This window comes from Pyrus communis, chromosome 12, assembly GCF_041283825.1.
Source record: "Pyrus communis isolate YQ-2024b chromosome 12, ASM4128382v1, whole genome shotgun sequence".
In the NCBI taxonomy this organism is placed as follows: domain Eukaryota; kingdom Viridiplantae; phylum Streptophyta; class Magnoliopsida; order Rosales; family Rosaceae; genus Pyrus; species Pyrus communis.
The window spans coordinates 11,798,811-11,826,800 of NC_142576.1; the positions used below are offsets into that span (position 1 = coordinate 11,798,811).

The window sequence follows — 27,990 nt, forward strand, 5'->3', positions numbered from 1 at the left end:
ATCTCATTGTTAATTTGATGCCGGCAACCGACCATTTCCACCATCGATTTTAGGCTTGTTATTAATTCCAACTCTAATATTTATATTTGTGGTTTTGTTTCTATGTGTATGTTTCTTTCTCTCACACTGCACGGGGCATATAATTTCATGGAAAAATATCTCTCTGTCCTTTTTTTTCTTTTTGAAAACAAATATCTCTTTGTCTTGGACTCTTGGCCCTTAGTTCGGTTTTATAAATTGACATAAACAAGACTAAACTTACAAGTCATGACACGGTTAACACCTCGATCAATTTTTAGTAAGGATATATGATCTTATAGTACAGATCATATGTTCAAGTAAGGTCGTACAATTTATTTAACTGCAAAGTTATATTTTTTTAGTACAAATGATATTTTACACTAATCTATGCTAAGAAGTAAAAAGAGAAAGAAATAAGTTGAATAGAAATACGTAATCCCTGGAATATTCCACCACCTACCAATAATGATCAATTTTCCTTTTTTTTTTTACTTTTTAAACAAGCTATTATGGAACAATGTGACAACTATTCCTCCGTCATACAATGTTCATAGTTGTAATTTTATAAAAAATATTCATGAAGTCATTTCATTAGTTTTCCTTATTATTTAACTATCAAATCTCTATCCTATTCAACCAAACACGTATATATATAGCAACGCTCCTTTTTGCATGTAACTTTCACTAGTTGGCTTTGTTGACAATCTCATTTCATAACTTATGTTTAACTGACAAATCACATTCATCACAAGTGCGTAATTTTGGTGAAGGATTATAATTATATATGACTTGTCTTGTTTTTTTCATTTGTTTTCATTTGGATTACCGAACGATTAAATAGAGGAGCCCAAATCCAAAATTAAAACTTTCAGGTTCGGTTTGGTTTCGGGTACCAAATGTTTTGGGAATTTCGGTTTGGGCATTTTTTGGTCCAATTTCGAGATGGGATTGGGATTTTCTGGCATTTTTTCCACCCCTAGGTGGAGTGGTGCTGATTTTTAGTTGGGTGAACTAAAAATCAAGAGTGTATTTTTGCTCATTGTCTAAAATGAGGGTGAGGCTCATCCCATATTGATTACTATTAGAATAGTTTAAATTTCAAGATTCGTGTCTTAGATTAATGAAACCCAACTAATCTAATAACGGTAGTCAATGAGAGGTGAACATCACCCCACTTCAAGGGGAGGCAAAACACTCAAAAATCAACTACCCTAAGTTTTGCATTGGCTAGAGCCCACCGTAGCCTAAGGGTGGCTCCTCGGCTGGCTTTTACATGGAAAGATACATCCATTTGCCAAAAGGTATGGCTCTGAAGAAATATATCTTCCAATTCACTTATCTTTCCGTGCGATCTGTAATCTAACAACATATCTTTCCACCATAAAAGATCATATTTTCATTAACAAACACATGATTTACAAGCAGCTCAAATAAAATATTGGTAGAGCGAGTACAGCAAAATCTTGATTACATGTGTAGGTGCAAGGAGAACTCGACCATTTACAACTTTTTCCTTCAATTTTAAAGTTATGCATAAGCAGAGTTGTTTTTAGGTTTAATTCTTGAATTGTAGATCATCCTCACACGAGCAAGACGTTTGGATTAATCTAACTTTTCTTATCCACCAATTTTGCCATCCTCCTACGTTAAAATTTTAGATAGACGGGCCAAATGGTCCACCATTAATATTGTCCTCAATTTAATTAACCACATGCAGACTGTAGTCCAAGAGGTGCGAGGTTTTATCCTGAAAAACTTCAGTCTAATTAAAAATGGAACAATTTGTATATATATAAATGATAATTTGTTTTTGTCAAATTTCCGGTGTGAGATTTCTAACATCCTGAGTCATGATCTTGCATGTATGCATGCATGAAAACAATTAATAAATATATAACATGTACCAGTTTAAGAATAACAACTAATGTACGAACAGTGTGAATGTAGGCAACCTATCATTTCAGTCACATGATCGAATTAATTGAAGAGAATCAAAGAATATAAAATTACAAGAGAAATATGAGAGGTAAAAAGAGGTGTGTGAATAACATTACCCTAAATTTTTACATGACAAAACCCTCAAATATGAGGATATTCCAGTGGATTATGAAAATATTTGGTGCATATATTGTAGATACTATTTATATCTCTCACAGAAGCTAGTGGAGATTTATTTAGTGACACCATCTAATGTGATAATATTATTCAGAAACAAAAGGGAAATGACAGCTAGATTCAGCTAAGATTCACAAAATCCTTAATTAATTGATTAATTAATATATTAAAATGATGTTTGTGGAGCTTAAAATAATTCAAAAAATTCTAGAGGCGACACGTCAACTTTTGCTCAAGAAAAACAAGATTGCCCTCAATAAATGGGCAGGCTCCTCTTATACTTCCACGCGCAGTTCACACCCCTGAAGGTCCCAACAGCTGAATACGACTGCCCACAGCTCATCTGCCTTTGGCAAGGAAAAGTCAAGGCATTAAAGATAAGAATTAATTACCCAAATCCTATCAAAGCATTAAAGATAAGAATTAATTACCCAAATCCTATCTTTAATACATTCTCAATTGAAAATTGACTCCGTTCAACTAAGTAATCCCAATTTAAATCAATTAGGGATAATTACTTCATTATCTCAAGATATTATTACCTAGTTAATATCTTGAGAATATTTCTCCATAAACCTTGGCCAAAAGGATGCCGTCATGTGTAGGTTAAAACCCTAACACTATGGCAGGCCTTCTCCTCCTATATATACCCCATATTCTACCAAATTTAAGAAGCTTTTGCTACCCTAAAAAAGCCCTACACACTTTACTCTCCTTAGAGAAACTGACTTAGGCATTAGAGATCCATTGGCCTAACCCTCCACCTATTGGGCACGTGAGGCTTAGGTCTTTGTTCAAATGTGTTGATTGTTTTGCAGGTGCATTTTCGTCAAAACTGAAGACGGCGGAAATTTATATCGACAAAGTGGTGCTTCATTGAGAGCTAATTCAAATACTCGAAGAAGCCTCTTGCATTTGTTTCTTGAATTTTTTGTTACGTTGAATTTCCCACACATCGTATCAATTAATTTTTCCTAGAAACGTTTCCCAATCAATCCTTGGAGAAAAGATACAATGGTAGGAAATTTGAAAACCATGACGAACGGAACCTCGTATGTACAAGGATTTGGACTGGAGAATAAAGACGATGACATAGCCCTACTACGGCGATCCTCAAGGCTCAACTCGACCCAGCAACCACGGCAAGGCCACTAGGCCACGACCCAAGCTCCTGCAATTCTGTCCTTACAGCAGCCCAATCCCTAAAAGGCAGAGGGCCCATGTCTACTTCTTAGCTCACATGCAGGAGGCCTAGAGCCTGGCAGCTACCACAGCAGGCCTAGGGCAGAAGGCTTCGCCCACCACAGTAGCAAGCCAAGCTGCACCACAGGTTCAGGCCTACTGGAACCCAGCAAAGTTGCCTCAGCCAGTAGAAGCAGCCTATAGGCAGGTGACCTAAGCCCAGCTTACTACCAGCCGAACCCAGCCCATTGCATGTAGAGCCAAGCTCCTGAAGAGTAAGGCACTGCCCAATGTCAGCCAGCCTACGCACGACCCCAGCGCGCCTCCACGCATGCTTCGACCACCCAGTCGAGTTTGCCAGCCCGCAACCCGCTTCAACAACCTGCCCTGGGCCCCATCCAATCCAATCCAAAGCTACCTCCGGCGATCCAAATTCTGATCACCGAACTCGTGATCAACTCAGGGTTATTTTCACCCCACTTTTCTACAAGAATGCCCACTCTAGGCTCAAGCTTTGTACCTGTAGTCCACTACACTTCCACCACACATGGAGATGCCCCACTATCCAGATTCTTCCAATCCAAATGGTAAGCACCACCTGCCCGGCAAGTCACCAATGTAACAAGCGTCATCGTGCAGTAGACTATCTTGGTGAACTAGCTCCTAGATTGCATCGAGACGTAGTGTGCCCTTGACGAGGTGTCCCAAAGAAGGACGAGGGCAGAAGAACGTGACTCATTCCAACGATATCTCGGCAAAGAGTTGCTCAACCTGCCACGAACCATGTGTTCGGGTAGTGTGCACTCTTGTTTATGCCCTCGAGAAAACGTCTTTTCCCGCCTAGATGCGCAGAGAAACGTTCATTCCCAACTTTGCTCACGAGCTAGTGTGCATTCGAGCTTGGGTCCACACCTTGACAAGCACTCAGGACAATCCAGGCGAAGCGTCCATTCAAGGATAAGCCCACAAGGAAATCCTCCTACAAGGCACCAGAGTAGGCAGCCACATGGCCGACCAAGGAAAGCACGAGAACAGTCTAGTTTAAGTTCCACTAATAGCCCCCGCCAAGTTACGGCGAGCAGCATAGACGAGTAGGACATACTGAAGAGTAACATGGACCAGTAGGTCAACACCGGGGGCAATTGGAGGCTCCGCTGCCCCCACCAAGCACAAATCTATGAGGAAATACAAATGATCAGAGCAGAGCAGCTGTGCGGATTCCAGCGTATTAATATTACCTATGATGCCTTTCGTAGAGACATGGCCAACATAAGCAGGTCACCGTTTACAGACAAGATCGAGCAGACGAAGCCACCACGGAAGTTCAACCCGCCACATTTCACCTTGTTCAAAGGAGATGAGGATCCAGACAGACACTTAATACACTATCGAAGCACCATGACCCTTTACTGCAGCAATGACTCTCTCATGTGCAAAATCTTTTCCATTATGCTCCATGGTTATACGCAAGACTGGTTCCATACCCTGCTGCCATGATCAATCTGGAACTTCAGTGAACTTTCTTTAGTTTTCACTAAGGAATATTCATCCTACCGCTCGATCAAGAAGAAATCTGGCCACCTCTTCAACATGAAGAAAGACCCATCAGATACAATGATAGCATTGCATCCTCAGCCTTCTGGAAGGGGCTCCTAGCAGATCACCCACTTTTCGGAGAATTGATCATGGGCGAGAACTTAACCCTGGCAGACTCTTATGCTTTGGCAGAAAAGCACTCCCTCTAGGATAAGGCCAAATGCTCCCAGAAGTTGCTTGAACAGCCGCGCAAAGATGCAGAGCCAACTCAAAAGAAAGTAAGTGATAAACTGCTCAATAACAAGGGCAAGCCAAGAAGCAGACGCAGGAACCAGTCCCCGGCAAAGGAAGGCTCAGGGCCCAAGACGTACACCAAGGCTCAGCGTAAAGGAAGGCAAGTGCAACTAGTATGTTGACAAGCCAGCTGCCAGACCAAGGTGAGAAACAGGTGATAGGAACATATTTATGCTATTTAGTTATGTTGTTTCCTTGCATTTAGTTACTTAATTACTATCTATTTTAGTCTTTTAAGCTATTTTCGTATGTTTTTAGGTCCTAATGGCAAAAGGAGCAAGAAAGTGCATTTTGAGGCTATTTGGAGCAGTTTTGGGCATGGATTGGATAGCTTAACAATGGAGTAAAGAGGATGGACGAAATTGAAGTCAAGAAGGGCTAGGAAAGGCTACAAATCTGGAGAAAGAAGTCCAAATGCAAAGAAGATAAGGAAATAGCAAGAAATAAGGAACCTTATCCAACCTCATCTTATCCTATCCTAACCAACCTTATCCTTTCCTAACTCTAACATTATCTTATCTTATCCTATCCTAATCTTTTCCTACCTTAATTCCAACTTCAAAGAGGACTCATTTTCACATTAAATCACCTAAATATCAAGTTCTAGAAGCCCTATTTTCGTGCATTAAGTTTATGCCACATGTAACCCTTCTAGAAGTTCTAGAATCTGCCACAAGGACCATTCCTTGTCCTCCTTGGAATCTGATTGAAAGTATCCTTGTTCTTTGGTGATTTGGAGTCCTAATTCCTCTTCTTTTCAGCCCAAATTCGTGCCTCCCCTTCACCCTATAAATACTTGATGCCACAACACTAAAAAACCACCACCCTCTACCACAAATTCACACCACACCATCCACCACACCTCAAGAGCCTAAATTCACACAAATCCCCATTGTTGGCAGCAAGGAAGGAAGAAGGAGCCACCTGGAGCGTTTCTAGGTGTATTCAATCTTTGTTTTCAATGTTTAATTTATATTCTCTTTGTTTTGTTGTAAACATGAGGAACTAAGTTTGTTTTGGCTAGGGGAGACTTTGAAACCATGATTATATTTGCAATATGAATTGATTAATTCCAGTTGTGATTTCATAAATTGTGAATGCAATTTACTTAACCATTTGATGGATAACTTATTCTTGTTTGTTGATTAAGGGTGCACACTTAGTTTGCATGCATGAATTTGGGGCTAGAATATAAGGAAGTTTCACATAATCGTTACAAACTTATATTCACAAGTAGTTAAGGTTGTTTTCACAATCATGTTAAGTAAATTCCTAGCATGAGTATCGTAATGTCATAGTTACAAGTGCTTTGTCAATACTTATGATTTTCATAGAACGTAATGATCCTTGATTGTATCCCTATTATGATGTCATGTAGGGGACTTTTGAAGAATGCTTTGGGTTGTCGTATGATGTCATCCAATCCAATAACTTAAGGAGAATCTGAGGGTTAATTAGTGATGTCACGGTTAATCTGAGGTGTTGAGGTTCATGGTTTATCGGAAAAGCAACTGGAAATCAATTTGTATGCAAGTGTGTCATGTGTGGAGAAGAATCCTCTAGCTATCTAATCATCCATCGTTTTTCCCAAATTCGTCCAAATCCTATTCAAGTCTTTTAGTTACTTGTTTTTATCTTAAATTCGTCAAAAACCCAATCCCCTTTATTTAGTTGTGTCAAATCTGTCCTAATTAGTGTTTTTGAGTGTTTTGAGTCAAAACCAAACCTATTTTCGTCCAAGTTGAGTCTTAGAGTCTAGTTTGAGTCTTTTTGATTGTTTTGTGTTGTTTAGAGTCTTTTAAGTTTGTTTTGAGTCATATAAGTTTAGTTAAGAGTCTTTTGAGTTTGTTTAAGTGTTTTTAAGCATATTTTTGTATCTTTGAGTCAGTTTTCATTAGATTAGCAATCCCTCCTAATCCCCGGCCTAGAACGATCCCTACTTATATCTATACTACAATTGTCAAAAAGAGGGTTTTAATTTGAGTGTGCTATTATATATCACATCAACAGGCGTCGATGCTGAATCCCTAGCCAAGACGATCCAAATCAACATCTTTTACGAATTCGAGCATCTGAAGGCCACCAACAGTTCCAAGAAGAGGAAGATCCAGCAGGTGAGATTGGTCTTTTAGGTTCAAGCCATATATGCTATACATGAACCAATCGTCGGCTTCACCGAGCAGGACATTGAGGGAGTAGACTTTCCCCATAATAACGCCTTGGTGGATTCTGTTTAACTGGCCTATGCCATCGTTGATAGAATTATGGTAGACAACAGCAGCTCAATTAACATCCTACAACTGTCAGTCATCCAGAAGATGGGCCTGGAAAACACGATCAATCATAAAGCGGAGGTCTTGACCAGATTCAACAAACTTACCTCAACTGCCATTGGCACTATCGCGTTCGACGTAACCAGCCTTCCAATTATCTCATCGTAGACCTTCATGATTGTTAGCGACCTATCTCCGCATAATGGGATATTGGTCTAACCTTGGCTAGTGAATATTGGAGCTGTGACCTCGATCGAGTATTAGAATATCTAATTTTGCATCCGGGGAGGAGCAGTTGGAGAGATCAAAGGTAATCAGGGCATGTCTCGGTGATGTACTGTACAAGTTCTCAAATAGGCGAAGAAGAAGTCTTTCACCCTAACAGTAGCAGCTGAAGTGCAAAAAGACGATTCTACCTCCACCAAATAGCATTTATAACAGGCAGGTCAAGAAGATGGCGTCAAGGTCGACAATGCCTTGGTAGATGAATTAAGATGGAAACCCGAAGAGAACACTGAAAACATCATTCTTGACCCCCACCAACTGAAAAAAATGGCTAGGATTGGCTTACATCTGAGCTTGACAGAGAAGAAGAAACTCACGACTTTCTTTGACGTATTCACATGGTCACCTTTTAACATGCCCGATATCAATCCAGCGATAACTTATCACAAACTGAACGTTGATCCCGCAACCAAACCTGTAATCCAGAAAATGTGACATTTCGCACCCGAGCAAGTAGTGATTATTGAGGCAGAGATTGACAAGTTATTAGAAGCCGAATTTATTAAGGCAGTGATGTACTCAGCGTGTCTGGCCAACGTTGTGCTAGTGATGAAAAAAGACAAGGGCAAATGAAGAGTATGCGTGGATTACACTGACCTCAACAAAGCGAACCCCAAAGACAATTACCCGGTTCCCCGGATCGACCTGCTCGTTAACTCTACATCCGGAAACTAACTACTCAGCTTCTTGGACGCATACTCAGGTTATAATCAGATTGTGATACACGAGCCTGATCAGGTTATAATCAGATTGTGATACATTTGTGATCAAGCGAGACACATACTGCTACAAGGTCATGCCCTTTGGCCTCAAGCACGCAAGAGCAACCTACCAATGATTCGTAAACACGATGTTCAAGAAGCAAATTGGAATAACCATGGAAGTCTATGTCAACGACATCATGTTGAAAAACAAACAGTGGTCAGACCACATCAGTAACTTGGCAGAAACTTTTGACATCCTCCAAGAATACAAAATGAAGTTCAACCCAGCCAAGTGCATTTTTGGCATTTCCTCATGCCGATTCTTTGGGTACCTTGTAACCTAGCAAGGAATCGAGGCTCATCCCAAGCAGATCAAAGCGATCATGGACATGAAATCCCCCATAACTCTAAAAGAGATCCAAAGTCTAACTGGACGAGCAGTTGTACTTAATCGTTTCCTTTTACGATCCACCGACTGATGCAAGCCATTCTTCAAGGGAATTAAGAGGACTCAGAAAGACAAATGGGACGATGAGTGCGAGAAAACATTTTAGGACCTGAAATAGTACTTGACGTCACCTCCACTACTATCTAAGTCGGAAGCAGCAGAGAACCTGTACATCTATCTATCAATATCAGAAGTAGCAGTGAGCTCTGCCCTCATACGAAAAGAGCTGGGGGCCTAACTGCCTGTATTTTATACATCCAAAGCTCTCCTCGAATTCAAAACCGGATACACAAAGATTGAAAAGCTAATTTTGGCGTTAGTTGTTGCAGCCCGGAAGCTCAGACCTTACTTTCAATGGCATCCAATCATTGTCATGACCTAGTACTCACTGTGATTAGTTTTGCATAGTCCAGACGCTTCTCAACGAGTGATGAAGTGGGCATTGGAACTTGACCAATACGGCTTAGCATACCAACCCCAAACAGCAATAAAGGCCCAGGCATTAGTGGACTTCATAGCAGAATTCATCTGAAGCCTGAAAGACACAGCAACTCAGCTCAAAAAGTGCCCCAGAGGTAGTCGAGTGGGCCGTAGCTGCACCAATAAGAGATTTTTGGCATTTGAACGTCGACGGATCATCCAACTACCAGGGATCGGGAGTAGGCCTAGTTCTCACTACCCCGGATGGTTCCATGCTCGAGCAGACGATCACTCTAAGTTTTAAGGCGTCAAACAATGAAGCAGAGTATGAAGCCCTACTAGTAGGTTTTCGATTGGCAAAAGACCTAGCAGTGAAGAAGCTCGCGATCTATTCTGATTCCTAGCTGATCACCAACAAAACTTCAGGGGAGTACACAGTAAAGCATCTAAAGATAACCCGATACCTTGAGACGGTACAATAGTATCTTATGACGTTCCAGGCGTACATACTCACTTAAGTTCCATGAGTAGAAAATGCACACGCAAACACACTAGTAAGCCTAGGCTCTACCTTAGACCATTAGCTCAAGAGCTTCATCCTAAACAAGTACTTGGAGAAGCTGAGCATAGATGAGGAACCAGTAGTCGATGTGGCGCGGATCAACACAACTCTAAGTTGGCAAGATCCCATTACTGACTACATAGTCAACGGAACGTTCCCCGCAGATAGACTAGAGTCTAAGAAGCTCCAAATGAAAGCAGCACACTACTACATGTGGAACAGCATGCTTGTTCGTAGATTCTTCTCAAGATCACATATCCACTTCTTATCGCCTCCCGACGACCTAAAGATTTTTAGCTCAATCCACGAAGGCATTTGTGGAAACCACTTTAGGGGCTGCTCATTGGCGCAAAAAGCTCTTAACGCCAGCTATTACTGGCCTACCTTGCATCAAGACGCTAAGAAATATGTATAAATATACGACAGCTGCTAACGCTTCAAGCCCGTGCCCACACTACCTGCCAACAAACTCCACTCGCAGACAAGCCTTTGGCCATTCATGCAGTGGGCGATTGATCTGGTAGGACCAATGCCTCCTCCCATTAGGGGTAAAGGTATGATGATCGTAGCGACCGACTACTTCACAAAATGGGTCGAAGCCGAACCTATAACTACAACTACCTAGACGGACATAGAGTGCTTCATATGGAAGAACATCATCTGTTGCTTCAGCATCCCTCATTTCATCATCATAGACAATGGTCCGCAGTTCTTGGGCAAAGACTAAACGAAGTTCTTCAAAAAATATGGCATCAAGCAGCGTATGTCCACGCCCTAGTATCCGTAGGGCAATGGGCATGTCGAGGCGTCCACCAAGACCATTCTCGACTGCCTCAAGAAGCCCATCTCAGACAAGAAGGGCAAGTGGCCACACAAACTCCCTGGTGTTCTGTGGGCGTATCGCACCACAAAGAAACGAGCAATCGGCGAAACTTCATTCTCTCTAGCATATGGCTCTAAGAAGATTTTCCCTCCTAACATTGTGGTGCCAAGCATCAGCACTGTACTGCCAAATTTCAAATAGAACGAGAAGGAGATCGCCACAAACTTAGACTTGGCAGAAGAACAATGCGAGAATGTTATCACCCACATTGCGGCCTATCAGCAGTAACTCTTTTCCAGTTACAATAAGAGGGCGAAGATCCGGCAGTTCCAGCCATGAGACCTAGTCCTCAAAAAAGCCTTCATAATCGCCCATCGGGAAGGCTCCAAAAAGATGGCTCCCACTGGGAAGGTCCGTACAAAATCAACCGAATAGGCGGAAAGAACAACTACACCCTCACCACTATAAGCGACAAAGAGATCGAAAAACAGTGGAATGCCTACAACCTGATAAAGTACTATGTGTGACCTTACACCATTCCTCAGACCTTGTTCAAGACAAATAAAGCTTGAAGACTCAAGCAGCTCAATTGAAGGAATTATTCATAAGTATGGGCTGAATGCATAAACAAACTGACCACCCCTATAATAGAAGAAGACGCCCCTGCCCTTGCAGATATAGTGTTTGCTCTCCTACCCGGAGAGGGTAAATTGATCTGGGATATCCAGACGTGGATGGGTTTTACAACTGCTCAGTTCCCTCTGAATGCATCGACTACCTGTGCCAGACAACTCCCAGAATTGGCCATAATAGTCTTTCTCCTAAAAAGACTTAACCGACTGAAGAATTCAATTCCACGAGAACTCGGGTCTTTAACTAGAAGAGACATTAAGTGCAGGATTACTGCTCATGAAAGAATTTGCGTGACTAGATGGTCTGTCATTGAAGTGCAAGTCTTCATGAATGTAGCTTGGCTTTAAAGTGTTGCAATACTAGTTTAAGCGACCAACGGAATCAAGCTACAACTCAAAATGATGTGGCCTCTAAGGTGCGATTTTGTCAACACCTTAAGCCTAAAATGCCTTCGAGAGCTAGAGACGATGCTTAAAATGGTCACGTGGGTCATCTACTTCTATAAGTGAAGCGTTTGGCCGACAAACCAACGAATGGTAGCCCAAGGTGATCTGTAAACCAAGACTTACACCTGCTATAATTATGCGGACCCGTCTGCTTATTTAAAAACAACTCTTCTGGTTAAGTTTTGCAATATCTAAAGCTGAAATGTACGACTATAGCAGCTATGTTGATTTCCTTTGCTTTCTACGAGGAGCATGTGTCGAGCTGCTGGCTCTATAAGTTAAAAATTTCACAATTTATGCCAAGAAGGGTCAAAGATCGTGAAGCCTCTAAAGCCAAGATTCGCAACTATATCAGCTACACAGATTTCCTTTGCTTTCTACGAGAATCACGTGTCTAGCTAGCAGCTCTATAAGTTAAAAGTTTTGCAACATGCCCCGAGAAGGCCAAGGCTCGTGCAATCGCTAAAGCCGAAATGTATGACTATAGCAGCTACGCAGATTTCCTCTGTTTCCTTTAGAAGCACATGTCCGACTGCCGACTTTATAAGTTAAAAATTTTGCAATTTATGCGGGATGACCAAAGCTCGTGAACCCTCTAAAGCTGAGATTCATAACTATAACAACTACGTGGATTTCCTCTGCTTTTTATGAGAAGCAAGTGTCTGGCTGCTAACTCTATAAGTTAAAGGTTTTGCAACATGCCCTAAGAGGGCCAAGGCTCGTACAACCACTAAAGCCGAAATGTACAACTATAGCAGCTACGCGAATTTCCTCTGCTTTCTATAAGAAGCACGTGTCTGGCTCTATAAGTTAAAAATTTCGTAATTTATGCCCCGGGATGGCTAAGGGTCGTGAAACCTCTAAAGCCGAGATTTGCCACTATAGCAGCTTTGTGAACTCGCTTGCTTCTTTCAGAGGCTACAAGTTGGTCACTGGCTTTATAAGTTAGAAATCTTGCATTTTTCTTGTTGCACGTAAAGCTCCTTGAGCGTCAAAGCCGAGACTAAAACCTAAGTGAGGAAATGGGATCGACTGCTCCGTTAAGGCAGCTCACCCAGTCGCCCATCCTACAGTAAAGTTTTGCAAAAGATATGGCGAAATAGAAGGATAAAGCAAAGAAAGGAAAGGTGTTTAATAAATTTCTAGCAAATTGATAAACCGGCTCGAAGGCTAACAAAGTTCAAATAAAGCCAAACGAATAGGAAAATAAGAAAATTCCTAAGTCTAAGCAAAATGACTACTCATCGGCAGCCTGTGCAACCATTTGTCCCTCAACTACCATGCCTTCAGCAGTTGCACCGTTCTTAGCAGCTAAAGCTTCTATCAGCTCATCTTCAGCCACCCTTACCTGGACTGCCTGACCCTCAGCTCCTCCACCAAAGGCAACCTCGAATGAGAAATCAAGCAGATCAACCGGAGAAATGGAGAAAGTCTCGAAGTCCTTCTTGGAAAACTCATAATCCGACGGCCTATCCTGAAGATGATCTACACAGCCAAGCTTGTAGAAATCGGCTTGACAAGAAGCAAGCGTCATTTTGTGACCGACCTTCTTATTCTTCATCTGCACATTCTCCTCAACAAGTTCATTGTGAGCGTCTTGCAGCTTACCCAGTTCATTTTTTTAGGTTCTCGCTAGTAGACAGCGCACTTTGTAGATTCACTTCCTTAGACTCAAGCTTATTAGCAACGTGTTTGAAACGAGACACTTCAGTATGTATGAAGACAAGCTCATCTTCCTTGGAAAAGCAAGCAGATCGTAGCTTCGAATTGACACGCTGAAGGTCCTTAACCACCAGTGCAACACGACTGACTTCCTTCTTTGTAGCTTTCAAAAACACCTGAGTCGCATTAAGCTTAACCTTCAAATGGGCAACCTCCTGATGAGCGGTCTCCAGCTGCATAGAAGCAAGGGCAGAGACATCAGACCCTTTCAAAACGTCGAGTTTAGATTTGAGTTTCTTGATGTTTTCAACAGTCGAGTGAAGCTGAGCCTTTAACGCCACTTCAGCCTTTTTAGCACACTTGACAACGTCTTGATCAACACACATACACTCAGTTGCCAGAATCAAAGTCTTCTGCATTGTAGCAAGTAGGGAGGAACTCCTCGAGTAGGCAGGACGTTTCGCAAAAGAGTCTGAGTGGATAATAACTTTCCCAACATTGTTAACAAATTTGGTGCATGCATCAACGTCCTCCATCAGGTCAGCCTTCAGCAGCACACAAACCTCGGGAAACTCCCCAACCTTAGACTCAGTAGATCTCTCGCATTTGCTCGTGCCGGCAGACTTCCCTTTCTCAGCAAACGAATTAGTCACAACAGAATGAGGAACAAGCCCAGGTGCCACCTTAGCAACAGGATCCACTTTTCCACTCTTCATAGTGGCGAGCCTCTCAGAAGCCGAATTGGACTTAGCTCCCGACGCACACTTCGACACGAACCTAACACCGAAGACACCACCAAACCTTTCCGCTAGGTAATCCTTTCAGCAATGGTCATGGCCACCTTCAGAATAACAGGTTTTACAGGCTCAGACTCAACGATCGTTTTCGTCCCTTTGGGAGAAGTAAGATCTATAACAAGCTTCTCAGCAGCAGACGAGCCCTCGCGAGCAGCAGAATAAGTCATTGGCTTCTTCTCGATTGAAGGCTCATAAGTAGGTGAAGAAGATCTCTTCTTCCCACCCTCATTGGCAACAAGCTCTATAGCAGCGATCGGACGAGCAAACGCCTTATCCTTTATCCACTTTATCTCTTTCTTCAAAGGCAACTTGCCTTTTCCGACGAATAGAACTAAGCAGCCAGCGCTACTCACGGTACTCAGCAGGAATGCCCAAGGCGATGTGCACTTCATATCCACCGAAGTTCTTAGAGTTGAGCCAAATTTTGAATCTACACAAAGTAAGAAGGATAATCAGTAAACAGAAGTCGCAGAGTAGCTCAATAAAAATTCAAGCAGGCCAGGAATGAAGCAGTTCACTTACCATTGATAAAGACAGTCGGAACAATCAGCTCAGGAGAAGAGTCAGACTCCCACTCTCCACTAACCTCCAAGGTGTCTCTCGCCCACTCATGATCATATTTGCAGGAAGCATCAAGCAGTCTATGGTAAGACCTTAGCTGCCCCAGCCTTCCTTGTGGCGAATTTCAAAGAAGTACCATAACTCATTTATAGTCAAGCCAAGATCAAAGAACCTGCTCAAGTTTGAGAACCCCACCATCGCACGAACTGCATTTGGGGAGCACTGAGCATGCACGCATTTCATGGAGCAGATCACCTCCTGGAAAAGACGTAGCATGGGAAAAGTAAATCCTAACACGAAGTAATACGAATGGAATTTGATAGCCCTTTTCCTAGCTATGGCACCCTCGCTGCACGGTTTATGGCTGCTATCATCCTTCACCTGCTTGACTCGAACCCTGACGAAATCACATGCTTGTACATCTTAAGAAAATCCCGAAATAGCTTGTTGGAATTAATCTTGATATATGCAACCTTGAAGTAGCCCACCTAGTCGAAAGAACCACCTTGACAGTATAAAGGTGGAGGATACTCGTCATTTTTGCGATCGAAAGAAGACATCTCAAAGTCCCTACAAAAAGTGCAAAGAAAAAAATATTTAAAAGGCAACTTGTGAATAATAATAATAATAATAAAGGACTGTAGAGCCCAATGCCCCTGTGCTAGGCCCCACAACCCAGCTCTCACTCTTTCTCTCTCTTTCCTCCAGTACGGGCCCAAACCACAGGAGCCTAGCAGCCAGCCAAGCTCCACGACCCAAACCTGGCTCCCTCTCCTTCACGCACCCAGCGCACCACAAAGGGCCCAAGGTTTTTCAACCAAACATGCCAACAAAAGAAACCCAGCCCATGCTGATCTTTCTCTCATTCCGCCCACCATAACAGGCCCGTGCCAAGCTCAACCCAGATGGGCTAGAGCTTCGCGGCTTGCCTAGCCCAGCGCCCTAGCACATCGGCTACCTAGGCCTAAGTCGAGCCGATCACCTAGCCCACGCTAGCAGATCCTTGTGCCGCTCCACCAGCAGTTCCGTGGCATCATTGCCACGTGTTTCTCACGCCTCTTCGGCCTCCGCCGAGCTAATTTTTCTAGTCCCAAGACTCCAAAAAAATCAAGAAGAAGAAAATTCATATTTTTTCTTACCTTGGTGCGTCACGGAGAAGAAGAAGAACAACGAATGACAACTCTTTGGAAGGGCAAAAGAAGAAGAAAGCTTGGGGAGCGGGAAAAATTTTCCTCTAGTTTCTCTCTTCCTTGTTGGAATGATGATTGTTCTCCAAATGTATTTAATCCTCTGCTTAAGGCAGAATTAAATATGTATTGGAGGCAATTGGTTTTCTTTTCCTAGAAGAAGTCTATCTCCAAATCAAGAAAGGAGATCAAGTTCAAATTGGGAAACAATTTTACAAGCCCATGCAGCTTGGGATTTCTACACCTACTGCCATTTTCCTACGTGCAGCCCAATAGGTGTGGGGGCATTTGTGGAGCCTAAAATAATCCCAAAAATTCTAGAGGAGACATGTGGATTTTTGCTCAAGAAAGATAAGATTGCCCTCAATAAATAGGCAGGCTTCTCAAATGCTCCCACGCGCAGTTCACACCCTTGAAGGTTCCAGCAGCTGAATACAATTGCTCACAACTCATATGCCCTTGGCAAGGAAAAGTCAAAACATTAAAGATGAGAATTAATTACCCAAATCCTATCTTTAATACATTCTCAATTGAAGATTGACTACATTCCAGTAAGTAATCCCAATTTAAATTAATTAGGGATAATTACTCCATTATCTCAAGTTATTATTTCTTATTTAATATCTTGAGAATATTTCTCCATAAACCTTGGCCAATAGGATGACACCATGTGTAGGGTAAAACCCTAATACTATGGTCGGCGCTCTCCTCTTATATAGACTTCATATTCTACCAAATGTAAGAAGCTTTTGGTATCCTAAAAAGCCCTAAACACTTTACTCTTCCCAGAGAAACTGACTTAGGCATCGGAGATCCATTGGCCCACCAGACCTTGTGAGTGTGTGAGCCTTATGTCTTTTATCAAAGGTGTTGATTGTTTTGCAGATACATTTTCGTTAAGACTGAAGACGGTGAAAATTTACATTGACAAAACCTGATTATTCTGTCAATTGTTGGAGTATATGCGCCCGCGGCAGCTTCAGGAGATTGGTTCATGCCCATTTGAGTGGAGAAGCCATTCAGAACTTCATCAATATGATAAGGATGATTAAGACGTTGTATCTTCCATAAATCAATTACTTAGTCAGAAGAATAATCAATTAATTCAATTACTTAATATTTATCGATCGCTACTTTTATATAGATGCACAGGCATGCATGCAAATTGTACTATTAAATTATAGAAGATGGGTTTAAGTGTCTTTCTTTTGAATCGTTCTAATGATCTGTAAATTATATGAACTTTTTTTTCCCAAGCCTAAGGTATCCCACATCCCAAAAAGTAGGACTAATCTTCAGAGAAGCTTGAAGCTTTCAACTAGAGCATTACCCGTGTTTTTGTCAGTTTCATACCTCGAACAAAAGACAAAAGAGTACACCTGACTTGAAACTCTATAACAATTTCACCAGACCACTTGCCGCGGTTAACTGTATAACCATTGAGAAGTCTACATGCTGCATTAGAGCCACTTTAGGGCAAGGGCAACATTTGTTGTGGAGTATCCAAATGGATTCACCAAATTATAATTAACGTGTTTTCACTATATAAATATAGTCGGAATTGTTTGTTCTTCCATTTATGGTGGAGTATCCAAATGGCTTAATCAGAGGTTACAAACTTAAAATTAATGTACTTTTATTAGGTAAATATTATAGTCGGAACCGTTAGCTTTCCAATCATAGTCATGGATTCATGAGATTGGTAGATGGGATTTGGCACAGTGGCGTATGGACCAACCTCCCATCTTTGATGGGCTTTAAGTTTCAGATTCATAGTTTGATCTTTGGGCCTTCTTTCCGGCTTTGTCCAATTCTTTTTTGAGCAAAAATAATTTTTGGGTTTAAGTGCATTATAATTTATATATCACAAGTTTGGGGGTTATTTGCAAAATAAACCATGACGTTTTAGTTTTTGCATTTTACACCATGTGATTTCCAAATTGCATCAATTTAACGTCTCCATCAATTTCATCATTTAGTTAGATGTTAAGTGGTGATGTGGCATAAACTTAGCCTACATTTTAAGCACTTATGGACTGTTAATTTCTTAAAAGGATTAAAAGAGTAAAGTACTAAATATTGAAATTGACGGTCAATGAGTAGCTTAAAATGTGACAAAGTCTATGCCACATCACCACTTAACGTCTAATTAGACGGTGAAATCGACGCATACATTAAATAGTGTAAATCAGAACCATGTGGTGTAAAATGCAAAAATTAAAATCTCGTGACTCATTTTACAAATGACTTCAAACCTTATGGTGTAAAATGTAGCAACCGAATAAATTTCTATGGGGACAAAAAATTCCTTTTTTTCCTGTTTTTGGTAACTTTCTATCCACTTGTTGTTATGATTTGCAAACGTTTTATATATAGATTTCATTGTTAGCAAACATTTGGACTATTTCTTTAACTGGTAGACACAAATTGTTTTAGGTAATCCAAAAGTTTATTAAGCCTCTATTAATAATATTACTTATAGTAAGCCTAAATTTATGTAGAATAGAAAGTTAAGAGTTATATTTCACTTCAAATGTGGCAAATTGGTAAATGCAAGTTATCTTCAATGCATATAGAGTGGCCTTTTTTTTTTTTTTTTTTGGTTCTTTCTTTCTTTCTTTGAACATACATTATTGGGAGGGGTAGTCTCAGCCTTTAGTAAGAATCGACCTAAGACCTTTTACTTACAAATAAAAAAGAATACTAGTAGACTGTAGTAATCAATGGCTCAATGCATATAGAGTTAAATTTGACATTTAACTTCAAAAACACAAATTTTAACTTTTGTATCTCCTAAACCCCAAACCCTAAACTTTTTACATGCATTAAATAGATATTGAGTCAAACTAAATTCAAATATTTGACTCCATATTTTTCGGTTGGGTTATTATACAAAATAGTCCCTGAGATTTGCATAATTAATAGAAATGATCATTGAGATTGAAAATCAATAGAAATGGTCCTTGAGATTGTCCACCATCCATGATTTTGGTCATTCCGTTAAAAACGATTTTGGGCAATTTTCAAAACTTTGTAATTTAATAGTTTCTTAACCAAATTCGACCCATAATATATCAAAATGAAGATAGGAAGGTGTAGAATAAGATTATACCTATTTGGAAGGCCAATGGTTGCCAGAGATGGCCGGAAAATAGCCTGAAAGGTGACTGGTCCGTGGGAAAACTGGAAAACTTGCCAGAAACTGGGTAAACTTTAAACGTTCATAACTTCTTCAATACTCAACCAAATCGAGTGATTCAAAAACGAAGATAATACTTCTTGACGAGACGAAGAGAATGGTACCTTTTTCGAAGGCTAACTCACCGTGGTTTGGTCAAACAACGGCTCAAAAGTGCTAACCATTTTCGAGTTAGCCACTTTCGAGTAATTTTCCGGTCAAAACCACGGTGAGTTAGCAGTAAAGAAAGATACCATTCTCTTTGTCTCGTTGAGAAGTATGATTTTCATCTTTGAATTACACAATTTCGTTGAGTATTGAAGAAGTTATGAACGTTTAAAGTTTACCCAATTTCCGGAGAGTTTTCCAGTTTTCCTGCGGACCAGTCACCTTTCAGGCTATTTTCTAGCCATCTCCGGCAATTATTGGCTTCCAAATAGGTATAATCTTGTTCTACACTTTCTTATCTTTATTTTGATATATTATTGGTCGAATTTGGTTAAGAATTAATTAAGTTACGAAACTTTGAAAATTGCCCAAAAAGTTTTTAACGGAATGACCAAAAAATCATGGAAATAATTTGATGGAAGTGGGACCAACCCACCACCAAACACGAAACCTACCCTAACCACGATTCTAGCCCAAAATCAAGGAAGAGACCTTGAAATGGGTACGGCTCGAATATAGGTAGAGGCTCAAACCCATGGATGAGCTGCTCACAAAATGGTGGGAAATAACTACGCGGGGGGGGGGGGGGGGGAAGGAGAAGAGGTGCTATAGAAGCTAAGAGAGGGTAGAGGAGACGTGAAGGAATAGGCGGCGCGGGGAACGGGGAGGGAGTGGAAGGAATAACAAAGGTGGAGGGGTTGGCATAGGGTTAGGATAGGCGGAGCAAGGGGCCGGTGGCTGAGATTGCCGAAAACACAGGGTTTGGTTTTGAAAGGGAGAGTCGGGGAGAGAGAAGGGGTGAGAGATAGAGAAAGGTTATAATCTTTGTTTTTTTTTGTAATTCCAAATATGAGTATGAGTGGTAAATATTCAAAATCATGTCATATTGACTTAAATCCTATGAATTTAGTGTTGCAGAATCACTACATGTTACAAATATTTAAATTTCATATTTTATAAACTATTAATAAACAAATGTCTTTAATAATTATTTAAGTTAATGTTTATGGCTATCTAATATGTGTGTATTTATGAATTGTTGAGATTTGGATGGTCAGTTTTAATTGGTTTAACAATACTTTAATCCAACCCAACCCAACACAACCCACTTATTGAATGAATGGTTGAGTTTCTACCAGAAAATAAATTTCTAAACTTTAGATTTCAACTCATTTTCATTGGGTTGGTCAGTAAACCAACTAAAATGGCCATCTGATAAAAAAGAAGCAAAAATAGGAGAGGGAAAGAGAGATTTTTTTTTCTTCATATGGAAGAGTGAAAAAAAAAATATTAAAAACTTGTTTGAACATATTTTAAATGAAAATACTTTTAAAATGACTGAATTTACTATCAAAACCCATTTTTTTATTTGAACAAATGATAATATTTATGCTAAGTAGTGAGGAAATAGGCTAAGCCTCACATTTGGTTAGCAATAATATAGTTTAAATTCGCTTTTGGCAAGAATCGAACCTAAAATTTCTGACTTACAAGTGAAGAAGAATACGACTAGATCGTAATCTTAAATGGAATCAAAATCCATTTTAACTCTTAGCAATTTTAATAAATTTTAAAAGGATAGGGTATTAAGGTAATTGTAAACATAAAACCCTAAACCCTTCTTCCTCCCGCTCACCTCCTTCCTAATTCCCGTCTGTAATCCTCGACAACAGAAAACACTCCTCTCTGTAGTCCCTCCCTTTCTCCGTCTCTCTCCGCCGGCGCGCCCAGTGGCCATAGTTTCAGTCCGGATCTTCGGAGAACCAGAGGTATTTAGCTTTTAACCCAAATTGCCCACGATTTCTTTTCGACTTTTCCAAAATCGATAAAGTTTCAGGTTTTCAGTGGCTCAAATTGTTTATTTTTCTGGAATTGTGTTTAATCAAATTATAGAATTGATGGCGGTGAAATCTTAAAGTTGACATTTATTCAATTTTTGGCTTTTGGGTTTTGATGTTTGTATCCAATGTCTTAGAAATTACTTTTCAGTAAGCGCTTATCTGCTGCTTCAATTACTCTTCGGTATGCAGAATTAGCCATGGTGAAGTCGTACCTGCGGTATGAGCAGGCGGTGGCTTTCGGTGTCATTGTCTCCGTCGATTCCAACATCACATACAGCAGCTCCGGGAAGCACCTTCTTGCTCCGGCCTTGGAGAAGGTAGGTGTGTGGCATGTACGGCAAGGCGTTTGTACCAGAACACTAATCCCTGCTGCTGCATCGCGGGGACACTCTCTATCTGTCACCTCCATCGCATCCTCACATACTTCTCTGGTAAGCCTTCGAACTGAGTTGCTATGTGTAAGTTGGCTCAAGTAAGCAGAGGATGTAGTTTTAGTTGAATTTAGTCCACTTGATGATAAATTAGTATTTAGAGATTAAATCCTACATTCCTCGATCAAAGGCTTTGTTTCACATAAGGAGGAGTCAATTGGTCATGGTGGGAGTGGTAGCCCCCTTCTTACTTCATAACAGAAACAGGAGGGCATGATTCAAAGTACCCTTCTCTTTGATCCCTCAGTCTCATCACTTTCAATAATAAAATCCAAGAAAAATCACAAAAGCACGTATAGACTATAGAGCGTGTCTAATATCAAGATGCCAACTATGTCTGTATTCTGTTATGATCTCATATAAAGTCTGCAAAGCCATCTCAACTCTCAAGCTGTGAGTAGAAACTTTGTCTCCATGCTTAGCCCCCGTTGTCTTTTCAAGATGCCAACTATGATCTTTCTTTTTTGTGGGTCTCAATTTAAAGTTTTGGAGGGACCTTGTAATATTTGTATCACTTGTACCTTCTCATTGGGTTTTTTGAAATACAATAAACTTGGATCAATAAGCAACAACATTGTCACGATGTTAATTTTCTGACTAATTATTTTGGTTTAATCAACAAATGTTTGTCTATTAGATTTGACAAAACGCACAACCTCCTCCAACAAAATTGAAACTGAGTACCTCAAATTATTTATTTATTTATTTACCAATTGTGTAACTGTATTGGGTTAATGTCAAATTGTCAATCTCAGTCAACGTTTGATAGGAAACTACAATTAAATGAAGAGAAAAGTCCCAATGGAATTTGAATGTATTAACAAAAAGATATATGATTAGAGTTCTAAAAAGTTAGGTATGGTGGATATAAAAGGTGTAACTAGTTCTGACTGCAGGTAGCTAGTGGGTATGCTGATGGTAATATAAGAATTTGGGATTCCGACAAAGGAACCTGCGAGACCACATTGAATGGACATAAAGGAGCTGTCACCGCTTTACGCTACAACAAGCTTGGATCTATGCTTGCATCTGGAGGAAAAGATAATGACATTATATTATGGGATGTGGTTGGTGAGACCGGCCTATATCGCCTCCGTGGCCATCGAGATCAGGTTTGTATTACAGTTTTCCAAATTAAACCTATAAATTTTGGATTTACTGGAACGAGTGATGGGCTTTGCTTGTTGATCTTACTTACATCATTTCCGAGTTTGACACTACAGTGCTATAATTTATTTAGTCTGTTTCATTCATGTAATGTAGGTGACTGACCTCCTTTTCCTGGATTCTGGTAAAAAACTCGTCAGTTCCTCAAAAGATAAATTTTTGAGGGTATGGGATCTTGATACCCAGCACTGCATGCAGACAATTAGTGGCCACCATAGCGAAATTTGGTCCATAGACAGTGATGCAGAAGAAAGATATTTGGTCACTGGGTCTTCGGATCCAGAACTTAGGTTTTACACAATTAAGCATGAAGTGATACATGAGGAATCCATTTCTAATATAGGCGAAAATAAAATTGTGAATGATGGAGAGTCATTGACCAAAAATAAATGGGAAGTTTTGAAACTGTTTGGTGAAGTTCAGCGACAAAGCAAGGATAGAGTTGCAACTGTGAGATTCAACAAGTCTGGTAATTTGTTGGCTTGTCAAGTGGCAGGTAAGACAGTAGATGTATTCCAGGTACTAGATGAGGCTGAATCGAAGCGTAAGGCAAAACGTAGGCTTCACCGGAAGAAAGAAAAAAAATCTGCAAAAGGGGCAACTGAGGTGATGGAAAATGGCGACACAAATCACGGAGCTGGAGAAGATGGAAATAGTCCTGTGGTTACGGTTCCTGATGTCTTCAAGCTTCTTCAAACTATTCGAGCTAGCAAAAAGATATGCTCCATCTCTTTCTGTCCTAACACTCCAAAGAGTTTGCTAGCTACAATAGCTTTGTCTTTGAACAATAATTCATTGGAATTTTATTCGATTGAAAGCAAAGCAACAACAAAAACACATGCTATAGAGCTCCAAGGACACCGGTCTGATGTCAGAAGTGTTACACTTAGCTCAGACAACACGCTCTTGATGTCAACTAGTCACAATGCGGTAAAGATTTGGAATCCAAGTACTGGTTCCTGCCTTCGAACTATTGATTCTGGATATGGCATGTGTGGTTTTATCGTTCCTAATAGCAAGTATGCACTTGTCGGAACTAAAGGCGGAACAGTGGAAATTATTGACATTGGAAGTGGCACTTGCATTGAAGTAGTGGAAGCTCATGGTGGCACTGTTGGCTCCATTGCAGCCATTCCTAATGAAAATGGTTTTGTCACAGGAAGTGCAGATCACGATGTGAAGTTTTGGGAATACCAAGTTAAACAAAAGTCTCCCCAAGTATGTAATATATACCTTCTTTCTACTTGCAGTTCTAATCTTGTAGTATTATCAGCATGCTTTTTTCTTTTGGGATACACTACTTAGTTCTGGAGCATGAGACAGTTCTAATCTTGTAGAATCAGTATGCTTTTTTTTCTTTTTTTTTTTTCTCATTAAAAATCTTAATATCCGGATTCACTATGTTTGAAACAGGACTCTAAGCACCTAACGGTGTCAAATGTAAGGACTATGAAGATGAATGATGATGTCCTCGTGGTTGCTGTCAGCCCTGATGCAAAATATGTTTTGGTTGCTCTGTTGGACTGCACAGTGAAGGTCAAATTGACTAATCTTGCCCACTTAATTTTCATTATGTCTTCATTTGGTTTCAGTTGTTTCTTATGTTAGATTCTTCGTAGATTGTAATCCAACAGAATATTTAGTTTTGAAATTCAACTCTAAGAAATGTTGTACATGTGAATAGGTGTCATTGTTTAGTTTGACTTTTGCTTAGCATCTACATTCTGTATCTACGTTTTCAGAAGTAGTACCTCTCTTTTCATGCATGAAATCCTTGATTAATTATGTAAAGATCAGTAGCATAGCATCTGAAACTAAAATAGTGAGGATACGGATATTAGATTGATTAAATCGATCATGATGTCTATAAACTATCTTTGATGAAAACTTCTGGTATGAAATGCTCAGGATTAGTTTTGATCAAATTATAGGGTTTGGAGAAAACATTTTGTATCCTGAAGATTTATTGTTGTTCCCCTTAATATTAATTGTTGTTCCCAAAAGGTTTTTTTTCTGAGGGTTGTGTTATCTCTCAGTTGGTAACATCTGCATTACTTAGTGCCTGTTGTTAACTAATGCATTTATGCTTCCTATTCTTAGGTTTACTATATGGATACGTTGAAACCTTTCCTCTCCTTGTATGGTCACAAGCTGCCTGTTCTGTGTATGGATTTATCATCTGATGGCGATCTATTAGTGACTGGATCTGCTGACAAAAATTTGAAGATTTGGGGTTTAGATTTCGGTGATTGTCATAAATCCATATTTGCTCACGCTGACAGGTATAGTTTTTGTATGAACAAACATAAATTTTGATGTCTGAAGTTCATTGGCAATTTTAGTGAATTGTTCGATGATGCAGTGTCATGGCGGTGCAATTTGTACGAAATACACATTACATGTTTAGTGTCGGGAAAGATCGCCTGGTCAAATACTGGGATGCTGATAAATTTGAGTTGCTTTTAACTCTTGAGGGACACCATGCTGATGTTTGGTGCCTTGGAATTAGTAACCGTGGTGATTTCATTGTTACGGGATCTCATGACCGATCAATACGTCGTTGGGATCGTACTGAAGAGCCCTTTTTTATCGAGGTAATTGCTTCTTGTGAACGATGAAAGAGACTTTACACTTGAACTTTTGTTTTTACTTTTTTATATTCTGTAGTTTGTCCATCTCTTCTGGTGATGCTGATGCTTTAGGATAAAAATGGGACTTCTGTATAACATGCCTGTTGCTTTACTAAAATTTTCATTTGAAAATGCAGGAAGAGAAAGAGAAAAGGTTGGAAGAGATGTTTGAGTCTGACCTCGATAATGCATTTGAGAACAAGTATGCACCCACGGAAGAAATTCCTGAAGAGGGAGCTGTGGCCTTAGCAGGGAAGAAATCAAAAGAAACAATTACAGCTACTGATTCAATTATTGACGCACTAGATATAGCAGAGGTAGAATTGAAGCGAATCGCCGAACATGAGGTATGTTTGGTTTTTTGCTCTATAATCTCTACCAGTTTGATCTGTAGTTTAACACTGCAACATAATCTCCGTGGTATCTCAATTCAATTCTCTCACCATGCCTTTCAGGAGGAGAAAAGCAAGGGGAAAGTTGCTGAGTTACAACCAAATGTTGTTTTGCTTGGGCTTTCTCCATCTGATTATGTTCTTCGTGCCCTTTCAAATGTTCAGACAAATGATCTGGAACAGACGCTACTGGTATGCTTGTCGTTTTCCTTACATGGCTACTCATTGGAACAAATGAAAGTCCCTTACTGCTAGCTCAACATTTTAGTAGTTTGACTTATTTGTTTAGCTGGTATTTCTTCAAATGCATATTTGGTTTAGTTTTGTTGAATCAGTAAATGGAATGTGGTGTTACTAAAATGAATGAGGTCCTTGTGTTTAGCTTCCTTTTGGATATATATTTTTTTGTGCCATCCACTTTGCCTGAAGAAGCTCGTACAACTGTACTTGTATATATTCAAATTCTCAATTAAAGCTGCTGGCAATCTACTCCAATGAAATCAACTGATTCAAAAGTCAGAGTGCACTGTGCATCTTTTGTTTTCTGAAGCCATTTTAGCTTCTCTCCCTGGGATTTTACTATATATCTTTATATGGTCAAGTGTAGTCGTAACTTCACCGTTTCAGTTCCAATGTAAATCAGGAAGGCTAATTTGAACTGCATTATTTGCAGGCTCTATCATTCTCAGACGCTTTGAAGCTCTTGTCTTTCTTGAAGGACTGGACTTCAAATCCTGATAAGGTTGGCGTCTCTACACTTGTTCAAAACATTGGCATCCATTGATATTTATTTGTTGCACATGCCTTTATCTATCTTTTTAACCCAGTTTTTTTCAAGTGTTTATTATTTAGCACGCATGCTTGTATTTATTACTGTAAGCATTCAGCACGCATGCTTGTATTTATTTATTTTACACAATTTGTAGGCGGCTATTGCCTTAGGGCTGACATGAAATGTTATAAAGGAATGAAAAAATCTTAAAGTTTTAGTGTTTAAAGTGTTTTCAACTTTTATTTTTTTTGCAGATTGAACTCGTTTGCAGGGTTTGTACATTCCTGGTGCAGATACATTATAATCAGTTACTTAGTACGCTGGCGGCCAGACTTGTGTTGTCAGAGTTGGAAGAGATTTATCCAAGAGTTAAGGTAATCGTAATGTTGCACATTCGTACAGAAAATTGTTATTATGTTAATATAACATTTGTTACTACTGCTGCCTTGTTCCAAAAGTTACATGAAATTAATTGTGTATAAAAGAAAAGGATGCTACGGAAGTTCCCCTTTATGTAGTTTCTGCGTAAAAACTTTTACAATTTAAAGATTGGCGTTTAACATGATGAGGATTTAATCTCTCTCAGGAATGCAAAGATACTATTGGTTACAACATTGCAGCGATGGAGCATATTAAGGTGCGGCCATTAAATTTCTGGCTATATGTTTTATCGTCTAAGGAAAATACTTTTACTCATTACGTTTCATGTTTCAGCAACTGAGGGCTTTGAAATCAGGTGGATTGTTTCAAGATGCAAAATCAAAGTTACAGGAAATTCGTGCGCAGCATTCTAAGCGTCTAGAAGCAAGGACAGATACGAGAGAAGAAAATGGAAGAAAGAGGAGGAGAAAGAGCAAGAATCCAAGTGACGTACATGTTAGATTGTTCGACAAATGAGTTAAGTCTACGATAACCGGCTGTTTTGAGAAATTTGTGTTGTGGGATTAATGCACACTAAGCGTATTAGTGTTGAAGTATTCTTCACTGACTGGAAGGGCCTCGTGGATGCCCAATGCTACTGTCAGTTTCATCAAGACAAGTGCAGAAGTTTCCTCAAATTGTTTACGTTTCGTTGTTTGCATACTGCACTGGTGGTGGTTCATCCCAGAGTTTTCAAGGCACTGAAAATCGCTCGGTGTTCTGTTGGGAATCTTGTAGTGGAAAGGATAGGGGAGACTCCAATTTGGTAACCACTTTAAATCAGACTTCTTGTTGTAGTTTATTAACGGTAGCCGAGGAAATCTTACTAAACATTTTATCTGGTTGATGCCAACACTGTTCCAATTATGTTTTTGTTAATCAATTTTAAATTTACCATAAATCTAAGGGAACTTTAATGAAAAACTCCTGATAATGCTCACTTTAACGAAAAATCATATTTTTACACTAAAAAATCAATTCTAGTACTATTTATTTTATCCTTTATTTTGTATTTATCGTTAAAATTCAAAGTTTTTAAATC

The 27,990-nt window shown here is 39.9% G+C and overlaps 1 protein-coding gene across 2 annotated transcripts; it reads left to right on the forward strand.

Annotated features, from left to right (window-relative positions):
- Positions 1–20,910: 20,910 nt before the first annotated feature.
- Positions 20,911–27,849, forward strand: LOC137744895 (transducin family protein / WD-40 repeat family protein). 2 transcript variants are annotated; one of them, XM_068484708.2, is made up of 13 exons: positions 20,911–21,064; positions 21,326–21,567; positions 22,464–22,679; positions 22,831–23,952; positions 24,148–24,270; positions 24,835–25,016; positions 25,097–25,328; positions 25,502–25,711; positions 25,820–25,948; positions 26,430–26,498; positions 26,783–26,902; positions 27,115–27,165; positions 27,243–27,849. In XM_068484708.2, the coding sequence occupies exons 2-13, from the start codon at positions 21,334–21,336 to the stop codon at positions 27,423–27,425; spliced, it is 2,871 nt and encodes a 956-aa protein (XP_068340809.2). In that variant the 5' UTR covers positions 20,911–21,064; positions 21,326–21,333; the 3' UTR covers positions 27,426–27,849. The 2 variants fall into 2 exon arrangements, with proteins under 2 accessions (XP_068340809.2, XP_088537528.1); XM_088681402.1 differs by having other exon boundaries at positions 20,953–21,064; positions 21,285–21,567.
- The last annotated feature ends 141 nt before the right edge of the window (positions 27,850–27,990 follow it).